Source organism: Oncorhynchus nerka, linkage group LG15, assembly GCF_034236695.1.
Source record: "Oncorhynchus nerka isolate Pitt River linkage group LG15, Oner_Uvic_2.0, whole genome shotgun sequence".
NCBI classification, from domain to species: Eukaryota; Metazoa; Chordata; class Actinopteri; order Salmoniformes; family Salmonidae; genus Oncorhynchus; species Oncorhynchus nerka.
Window position 1 is genome coordinate 95824350 of NC_088410.1, and position 10000 is coordinate 95834349.

Consider the following 10000-nt stretch of genomic DNA (forward strand, 5'->3'; position numbering starts at 1 on the left):
GAGCGACAGGTAGTCTAGTGGTTAGAGAGGCAGGTAGTCTAGTGGTTAGAGAGGCAGGTAGTCTATTGGTTAGAGCGACAGGTAGTCTAGTGGTTAGAGCCGGCAGGTAGTCTAGCGGTTAGAGGAGGCAGGTAGCCTAGCGGTTAGAGGAGGCAGGTAGCCTAGTGGTTAGAGCCGGCAGGTAGTCTAGTGGTTAGAGCGGCAGGTAGTCTAGTGGTTAGAGAGGCAGGTAGCCCAGTGGTTAGAGCGGCAGGTAGCCTAGTGGTTAGATGAGGCAGGTAGTCTAGTGGTTAGAGGAGGCAGGTAGTCTAGTGGTTAGAGCCGGCAGGTAGTCTAGTGGTTAGAGGAGGCAGGTAGCCTAGTGGTTAGAGCCGGCAGGTAGTCTAGCGGTTAGAGGAGGCAGGTAGCCTAGTGGTTAGAGCCGGCAGGTAGTCTAGTGGTTAGAGCGGCAGGTAGTCTAGTGGTTAGAGCGGCAGGTAGTCTAGTGGTTAGAGAGGCAGGTAGCCCAGTGGTTAGAGCGGCAGGTAGTCTAGTGGTTAGAGCCGGCAGGTAGTCTAGTGGTTAGAGCGACAGGTAGTCTAGTGGTTAGAGAGGCAGGTAGTCTAGTGGTTAGAGAGGCAGGTAGTCTATTGGTTAGAGCGACAGGTAGTCTAGTGGTTAGAGCCGGCAGGTAGTCTAGCGGTTAGAGGAGGCAGGTAGCCTAGTGGTTAGAGCCGGCAGGTAGCCTAGTGGTTAGAGCCGGCAGGTAGTCTAGTGGTTAGAGCGGCAGGTAGTCTAGTGGTTAGAGCGGCAGGTAGTCTAGTGGTTAGAGGGGCAGGTAGCCCAGTGGTTAGAGAGGCAGGTAGTCTAGTGGTTAGAGCGGCAAGTAGTCTAGTGGTTAGAGAGGCAGGTAGTCTAGTGGTTAGAGAGGCAGGTAGCCCAGTGGTTAGAGAGGCAGGTAGTCTAGTGGTTAGAGCGGCAAGTAGTCTAGTGGTTAGAGAGGCAGGTAGTCTAGTGGTTAGAGAGGCAGGTAGTCTAGTGGTTAGATGAGGCAGGTAGTCTAGTGGTTAGAGAGGCAGGTAGCCCAGTGGTTAGAGCGGCAGGTAGCCTAGTGGTTAGATGAGGCAGGTAGTCTAGTGGATAGAGTAGAGGAGGCAGGTAGCCTAGTGGTTAGAGCGGCAGGTAGTCTAGTGGTTAGAGCCGGCAGGTAGTCTAGTGGTTAGAGAGGCAGGTAGCCTAGTGGTTAGAGCCGGCAGGTAGTCTAGTGGTTAGAGAGGCAGGTAGTCTAGTGGTTAGAGCGGCAGGTAGTCTAGTGGTTAGAGCCGGCAGGTAGTCTAGCGGTTAGAGGAAGCAGGTAGTCTAGTGGTTAGAGGAAGCAGGTAGTCTAGTGGTTAGAGGAGGCAGGTAGTCTAGTGGTTAGAGGAGGCAGGTAGCCTAGTGGTTAGAGCCGGCAGGTAGTCTAGTGGTTAGAGCGACAGGTAGTCTAGTGGTTAGAGAGGCAGGTAGCCTAGTGGTTAGAGGAGGCAGGTAATCTAGTGGTTAGAGGAGGCAGGTAGCCTAGTGGTTAGAGCCGGCAGGTAGTCTAGCGGTTAGAGGAGGCAGGTAGCCTAGTGGTTAGAGGAGGCAGGTAGTCTAGTGGTTAGAGGAGGCAGGTAGCCTAGTGGTTAGAGCCGGCAGGTAGTCTAGTGGTTAGAGCGGCAGGTAGTCTAGTGGTTAGAGAGGCAGGTAGCCTAGTGGTTAGAGCCGGCAGGTAGCCTAGCGGTTAGAGGAAGCAGGTAGTCTAGTGGTTAGAGCCGGCAGGTAGTCTAGTGGTTAGAGAGGCAGGTAGCCTAGTGGTTAGAGCCGGCAGGTAGTCTAGTGGTTAGAGAGGCAGGTAGCCTAGTGGTTAGAGCCGGCAGGTAGTCTAGCGGTTAGAGGAGGCAGGTAGCCTAGTGGTTAGAGGAGGCAGGTAGCCTAGTGGTTAGAGGAGGCAGGTAGCCTAGTGGTTAGAGGAGGCAGGTAGCCTAGTGGTTAGAGCGGCAGGTAGCCCAGTGGTTGGAGGAGGCAGGTAGCCTAGCGGTTAGAGCGGCAGGTAGCCTAGCGGTTAGAGGAGGCAGGTAGCCTAGTGGTCAGAGAAGGCAGGTAGTCTTGTGTTTAGAGTGTAGAGGCGGCAGGTAGTCTAGTGGTTAGAGCCGGCAGGTAGCCTAGTGGATAGAGTGCAGAGGCGGCAGGTAGCCTAGTGGATAGAGCGGCAGATAGCCTAGTGGATAGAGCGCCAGGTAGTCTCGAGGTTAGAGAGGCAGGTAGTCTAGTGGTTAGAGCGGCAGGTAGTCTAGAGGTTAGAGGAGGCAGCTAGCCTAGTGGTTAGAGAGGCAGGTAGCCTGGCGGTTAGAGGAGGCAGGTAGCCTAGTGGTTAGAGAGGCAGGTAGCCTGGCGGTTAGAGGAGGCAGGTAGCCTAGTGGTTAGAGCGGCAGGTAGTGTAGAGGTTAGAGGAGGCAGGTAGTCTAGTGGTTAGAGTGTTGAGCCAATAACCAAAAGTTTGCTGGATCGAATCCTCGGGCTGACAGGGTAAAACTCTGTCGTTCTGCCCCTGAACAAGGCAGTGAACTCACTGTTCCCCGGGTAGGCCGTCATTGAAAATAAGAATTTGTTCTTAACTGACTTTCCTATTTATATAAAAAAAAAAAAAAATTGTATTAAAATATATATTATTGTGGAATATCTACTAAATGCTAAGTATAGCTCTTGGGTCACTGTATTATAAACATACACAGCATCAAAAACATTTTTTTAAAGAGCTTATATAGCTGCATCATGGTCTCCTTAGAATATATATATATGTATTTAAAGTGTGCCATTTTACCATTGTAGTTAAATGTAGTCACCTTGGCTGACATATTAGTTCTACTGCATGTCCCTTGTGGTGACATAACATATATGTCACAGTAATGACATTATGGTTATAGTACACGTTTTTGAGGTACTGAACCATATTATACTAAAATTGCTATCAGTGAATGTCTCAGAATAAAATAATATATATATATATATTTTTAAACAATCAATTTTCAACTTTGAAAACAGGACGTACCCTCCAGCGATGTTGTTGGAGTTCCACCCATTGTGGATGTAGACTTTGTTGACGGTCATGATCTGCTCCTTACCCTCGTTGCTGTTCAGGTTGTGGTCTCCCAGAACCACACGCCAAGTCCTCTGGCTGAAGACACACACACGCAATAATACCTTGGTCACTTAGGAAGTCAGTTAGGAAGTCAGTTAGGAAGTCAGTTAGGAAGTCAGTTAGGAAGTTATGCAACATATACATATATATTATAGAGATCTTAGAGTTGGAATCTGTTGCAGGGAAACTGCCACATACGTTAGGTCTACTTTAAATAATCATATTTTTTTCTCTGACATCGTTGCACATCGTTGCACATCGTTACATCGTTGCACATCGTTACATCGTTGCACATCGTTGCACATCGTTACATCGTTGCAAATTGTTACATCGTTACATCGTTGCACATCGTTACATCGTTGCACATCGTTACATCGTTGCACATCGTTACACATTGTTACATCGTTGCACATCGTTACATCGTTACATCGTTGCACATCGTTACATCGTTGCACATCGTTGCACATCGTTACATCGTTACATCGTTGCACGTCGTTACATCGTTACATCGTTGCACATCGTTACATCGTTACATCGTTACATCGTTGCACATCGTTACATCGTTGCACATCGTTACATCGTTGCATCGTTACATCGTTACATCGTTGCATCGTAACATCGTTACATCGTTGCACATCGTTACATCATTGCACATCGTAACATCGTTGCACATCGTTACATCGTTACATCGTTACATCGTTACATCGTTACATCGTTGCACGTCATTACATCGTTACATCGTTGCACATCGTTACATCGTTACATCGTTGCACATCGTTACATCGTTGCATCGTTACATCGTTGCACATCGTTACATCGTTGCACATTGTTACATCGTTGCACATCGTTACATCGTTACATCGTTACATCGTTGCACATCGTTACATCGGTGCACATCGTTACATCGTTACATCATTGCACAACGTTACATCGTTGCACATCGTTACATTGTTGCACATCGTTACATTGTTGCACATCGTTACATCGTTACATCGTTGCAAATCGTTACATCGTTGCACATCGTTACATCGTTGCACATCGTTGCACATCGTTACATCGTTGCACATCGTTACATCGTTGCACATCGTTACATCGTTACATCGTTGCACATCGTTACATCGTTGCACATCGTTACATCGTTGCACATCATTACATCGTTGCACATCGTTGCATCGTTGCACATCGTTACATCGTTGCACATCGTTACATCGTTGCACATCATTACATCGTTGCACATCATTACATCGTTGCACATCGTTACATCGTTGCACATCATTGCATCGTTGCACATCATTGCATCGTTGCACATCGTTACATCGTTGCACATCGTTACATCGTTACATCGTTACATCGTTGCACATCGTTACATCGTTGCACATCGTTACATCGTTACATCGTTGCACATCGTTACATCGTTGCATCGTTGCACATCATTACATCGTTGCACATCATTGCACATCATTACATCGTTGCACATCGTTACATCATTGCACATCATTACATCGTTGCACATCGTTATGTCGTTACATCGTTGCACATCGTTGCACATCGTTACGTCGTTACATCGTTGCACATCATTGCACGCTCAATAGAAATGCAGAATGAATTTTGTTTATCACAACGCTGGAAGCTCATCTCCTCCGTTTGATAAAAAATATGTTTATCAAATGAGCCCAGGGCGACCAGGGGCACTGTGTTACCTATAGCAGAGCTTTAACCTAACGCCAAGCGACCTTGTCAAGAGGTTTCAGAGTTTCACTATAAAATCTAATAGCTTCCTTTGTCCAACCTGTCCACACAGTGAGCAGCAGTCATCACCCATCCTCTCCTGATCAGACTACCTCCACAGGTGTGGTAGTAGGAGCTGCCAGACAGGTACTGGAGAGAGATCTGAGGACAAGAGAGAAAGAGAGAGAGGTAAGAGGAGGATGTATAAGATGAGAAGCAGAAGGGAGGAGAGAATTAGAACAAAAAAAGATTTACAAAAAAAGATTTTGACAAAAGTAGAAAAGTGTGTTTCATAGTATTAAACTGTCAGGTGCAGCTACATCCTTGCCGGGTCCCAGGTCCCATGGCCAACTCCTCTAGTACAGAGGAACTGGGTGAAGCACAGAAAGAAAGATCTGGGCGCAGGCTAATGTTGACACCCAGAATCAAATCAGCCAGGCTGTCACGGGAGACTTCACTGGTGGTAACAGCCTGTTTTACTGCACAGAATGGTGATTACAGCAATCAGGCTGGTTCCATCAGGCTACAAGAGACTATTTTTTATTCATCCTTAATTAAACTAGGCAAGTCAGTTAAGAACAAATTCTTATTTACAATGAATGCCTACCGGGGAACAGTGGGTTAACTGCCTTGTTCAGGGGTAGAACAACAGCTCAGGGATTCGATCCAGCAACCTTTCGGTTACTGGTCCAACACTCTAACCACTAGGCTACCTGACACCCCAAAGGAAAACGTTTTACCTGCCAGGGCCAGGAGTTGGGCTGGGCGACCTCGCCACCCACAACTCTTTCCTCAGCTCCATCTTCCAGGTATCTGGGCTGGGGAACCAGATTCTCAGACAGCACTGGGGACAGAGGAAATACAGTTGTATATGTATATAGAAAAAAAGAAAAGGAAACCAAGCCATGAGATCGAAGGAATTGTCCGTAGAGCTCTGAGACAGGATTGTGTCGAGGCACAGTTCTGGGGAAGGGTACCAAAAAAATTCTGCAGCATTGAAGATCCCCAAGAACACAGTGGCCTCCATCATTCTAGTGGCCAGACGGAAACCACTCCTCAGTAAAAGGCACATGACAGCCCATTTGGAGTTTGACAAAAGGCACCTAAGACTCTCAGACCATGAGACAAGTACACCCCCCCCCCCTCACACTTCACATCCTAAAGTGCCACGTACACAGAAATGCTGGTTTTAGACAGCACTAAAAGGCAGGGCAGGCCAGGGCTCCTGATTGGAGTATTCATTGCATTGTGTAATGCACTGTAGCCTAACTTGTTTTACACCATCCCAGCAGGCTGAAAGACTCGGGGCTGAGACATAATCATTCGGTGTCTGAAGCCCGTAAGCCCGGCTCTGGGGACGTCAATGGTGACTAGTAATAAACTAGTCCTGAACATATCTTAAACTAAAGGCAATGTATTCGTTACAAATAATTCCCTAAGTTGTAGACCTCAGTTGAATCTGGTAGTGAATGACGTGGCTGTAGAGTAAGTTGAGGAGACTAAACTTCTCGGTGTCATCTTAGACTGTAAATTGTCACGGTCAAGACATATTGATTAAATTGTTGTAAGGATTGGGAGAGGTCTGTCTGTGATAAGGAGATGTCCAACTTTTTTTTTTAACAACAAAGTTGATGAAACAAGTCCTGCAGGCTCTAGTTTTATATAATCTTGACTAATGTAAGTCGCTCTGGATAAGAGCGTCTGCTAAATGACTTAAATGTAATGTAATGTGATACATATTTTATAATTATTTTATATTTAACTAGGCAAGTCAGTTATTAAGAACAAATTCTTATTTTTAATGACGGCCTAGGAACAGTGGGTTAACTGCTTGTTCAGGGGCAGAACGACAGATTTGTACCTTGTCAGCTCGGGGGTTTGAACTTGCAACCTTCCGGTTACTAGTCCAACGCTCTAACCACTAGGCTACCCTGCCGCCTCTACACTCTAACCACTAGGCTACCTACCACCTCTACACTCTAACCACTAGGCTACCCTGCCACCTCTACACTCTAACCACTAGGCTACCCTCCCATCTCTACACTCTAACCACTAGGCTACCTACCACCTCTACACTCTAACCACTAGGCTACCTGCCACCTCTACACTCTAACCACTAGGCTACCTACCGCCTCTACACTCTAACCACTAGGCTACCCTGCCGCCTCTACACTCTAACCACTAGGCTACCCTGCCGCCTCTACACTCTAACCACTAGGCTACCCTGCCGTGCTGTCAAATGCTACAAAGAAGAACCTAGGAAAGCTAATGTCACCAGTATGTATGTTTGTCTCAAAGTAGAGGTTGACCGAGGGACCTTACAGATAATTGTATGTGTGGGGTACAGAGATGAGGTAGTCATTCAAAAATCATATTAAACATTATTATTGCACACAGAGTGTGAGTCCATGCAACTCGTTATGTGAGACTTGTTAAGCACGTTTTTACTCCTGAACTTATTTAGGCTTGCTATAACAAAGAGTTTGAATACTTATTGACTCAAGACATTTCAGCGTATCATTTTTTAATTAATTCGTCAAATTTTTGTAAAAACATAATTCCATTTTGACATTACGGTATAGGCCAGTGACCCAAACAAAAATCTACATTTAATCTGTATTAAATTCAGGCTGTAACAACGACAAAATGTGGGAAAAGTCAAGGGGTGTGAATACCTTCTGAAGGCACGTTAGCATGAGATTAGCTATATAAATGCACATTGTTGTCTTTGCACCATGGCAAAATGTGTAGAATTGTAGATTCTCAGACCTTGCGGTCCACTGGTCTCTCCCCTATTTGACCTAGTTAACCTAGTTAAGCCATATGTAACCTAGTTAAGGCATATGTATACTGTATGGTCTCTCCCCTATTTGACCTAGTTAACCTAGTTAAGCCATATGTAACCTAGTTAAGGCATATGTATACTGTATGGTCTCTCCCCTATTTGACCTGGTTAACCTAGTTAAGGCATATGTATACTGTATGGTCTCTCCCCTATTTGACCTGGTTAACCTAGTTAAGCCATATGTAACCTAGTTAAGGCATATGTAACCTAGTTAAGCCATATGTAACCTAGTTAAAGCATATGTATACTGTATGGTCTCTCTCCTATTTGACCTAGTTAACCTAGTTAAGGCATATGTATACTGTATGGTCTCTCCCCTCTTTGACCTGGTTAACCTAGTTAAGCCATATGTAACCTTGTTAAGGCCTATGTATACTGTATGGTCTCTCCCCTATTTGACCTGGTTAACCTAGTTAAGCCGTATGTAACCTAGTTAAGGCATATGTAACCTAGTTAAGCCATATTTAACCTAGTTAAGGCATATGTAAACTTTATGTAGTTATTTATATATGCGTGTACGTCTGTTTTTAAATGTACTGTATGTAAACTGTAAGTATTTGGTTTGTAAAGGCTTTTCATTATGTGTCGGACCCCAGGAAGAATAGATTTCGCCCTTGGCGTCGGCTAATGGGGATCCTAATAAAATCTAAATCTAGTCTATTAGTCTCAATCAGAGGGTGAATAAATACTCTGTGTAGAGATGGCCATTTCTTCAAGTAGAGAGAGTATAGAGATGGTCATTTCTTCAAGGAGAGAGAGTATAGAGATGGTCATTTCTTCAAGGAGAGAGAGTATAGAGATTGTTCATTTCTTCAAGGAGAGAGAGTATAGAGATGGTCATTTCTTCAAGGAGAGAGAGTATAGAGATGGTTCATTACTTCAAGGAGAGAGAGTATAGAGATGGTTCATTTCTTCAAGGGAAGAGAGTATAGAGATGGTAATTTCTTACCCAGTGCTGCGAGAGTGCTCAACAAGACGAACCTCAGCATATTTTCAGTCTGTCAGTGTCAGTCTGTGCTGATGGAATATTCCGGTCCCTGTTTTATACCCTCAGGAGACACGAGAACACCCAACCTGATGTTTCTATGGTTACAAAATTCAGGTAACTTTCCCAAAATGCCACAGTTTTTCCCAAAATCCTGGTTGGAGGATTCCTGGAATCAAGAGAGAATAAGCTAGGAGGGAATCCTCCACCCAGGATTTCTGAAAAACCTACATGTCTGGTCTGGACTGGCTGTGGTGTAGGTGTTTGTACAACGTCAGGGTGGCGGCAGGTAACCACCTGTGTTTTGTCCCACCATTATATCACTATCCAAGGTCTTTGGCCTAGCCTCGCCTCGCCTCGCCTCACCTCAACTCGCCTCGCCTCGCCTCACCTCACCTCACCTCGCCTCACCTCACCTCACCTCACCTCACCTCACCTCACCTCACCTCACCTCACCTCACATACAGTACCTGAGGTTAGGGTTATCAGATCCAGCTGTGTTACTGTACAGTACCTGATGTAGGGTTATCAGATCCAGCTGTGTTACTGTACAGTACCTGAGGTAGGGTTATCAGATCCAGCTGTGTTACTGTACAGTACCTGAGGTTAGGGTTATCAGATCCAGCTGTGTTACTGTATAGTACCTGAGGTAGGGTTATCAGATCCAGCTGTGTTACTGTTAGGTGGATTGTTCCAGGATCATTGCCTTATCTCGTGTAATTATTGGAAAATATGACTGTTTTTAAAGGTGTTGAGGGATAAAATACAAGTTTTTATGAAATGTTTGAAATACTCTGTAAACTTCAAAAACAAAAAAAAAGTCTACAGTATGGTTTATTGATTGTAAACCCTCGGGTTTGTTTTTTCATGTGGGTCTTTCTGTTTGCCTTTTGCTTATCTCGCGCTGATAATAACAGCTGCAGCTGTTCCATTCTACACCTTGTGTTGCCAATCTGAAAGTACAGCACATCTACGTCCCAAATTACATGTGATCCCCACTTTAGTGCACAGAATAGGGTGTGATTTGGGACACACCCCCTACACCCTGATCGAGCCAAACCAGCAGACAGGAGGAGGTCAGGAGGGGTGTTCCTGCCTCCTGAGGGTATAAAACAGAGTCAGAAATATCCCATCAGGAAAGACTGACACTAACAGACTGACACTAACAGACTGACACTAACAGACTGAAAATATGCTGAGGTTCGTCCTGTTGAGCGCTCTCGCAGCCCTGGGTAAGAACTGAACCTCTACCAGACACTCTGTCTGTCTGTCTTTTTCTACCAGACACTCTCTCGGTCTGTCT

General features: G+C 45.4%; 2 protein-coding genes across 2 annotated transcripts in view; one reads left to right on the plus strand and one right to left on the minus strand.

The window, feature by feature from the left end:
• LOC115121300 (elastase-1-like) overlaps nucleotides 1-8770 on the minus strand; it is an 11693-nt gene extending 2923 nt beyond the window's left edge. Inside the window, exons 1-4 of the mRNA XM_065002072.1 lie at nucleotides 8662-8770; nucleotides 5608-5711; nucleotides 4929-5029; nucleotides 3050-3175 (exon numbers count right to left, since the gene is read on the minus strand). Coding sequence (XP_064858144.1) covers nucleotides 3050-3175; nucleotides 4929-5029; nucleotides 5608-5711; nucleotides 8662-8701 — 371 coding nt within the window. The 5' untranslated portion in view covers nucleotides 8702-8770. The remainder of the gene's footprint in view (nucleotides 1-3049; nucleotides 3176-4928; nucleotides 5030-5607; nucleotides 5712-8661) is intronic.
• A 1049-nt stretch (nucleotides 8771-9819) lies between these two features.
• Nucleotides 9820-10000, plus strand: part of LOC115121299 (elastase-1) — a 4692-nt gene continuing 4511 nt past the window's right edge. The window contains exon 1 of the mRNA XM_029650360.2: nucleotides 9820-9929. Within this exon, the coding sequence (XP_029506220.1) occupies nucleotides 9890-9929 (40 nt within the window). The 5' untranslated portion in view covers nucleotides 9820-9889. The remainder of the gene's footprint in view (nucleotides 9930-10000) is intronic.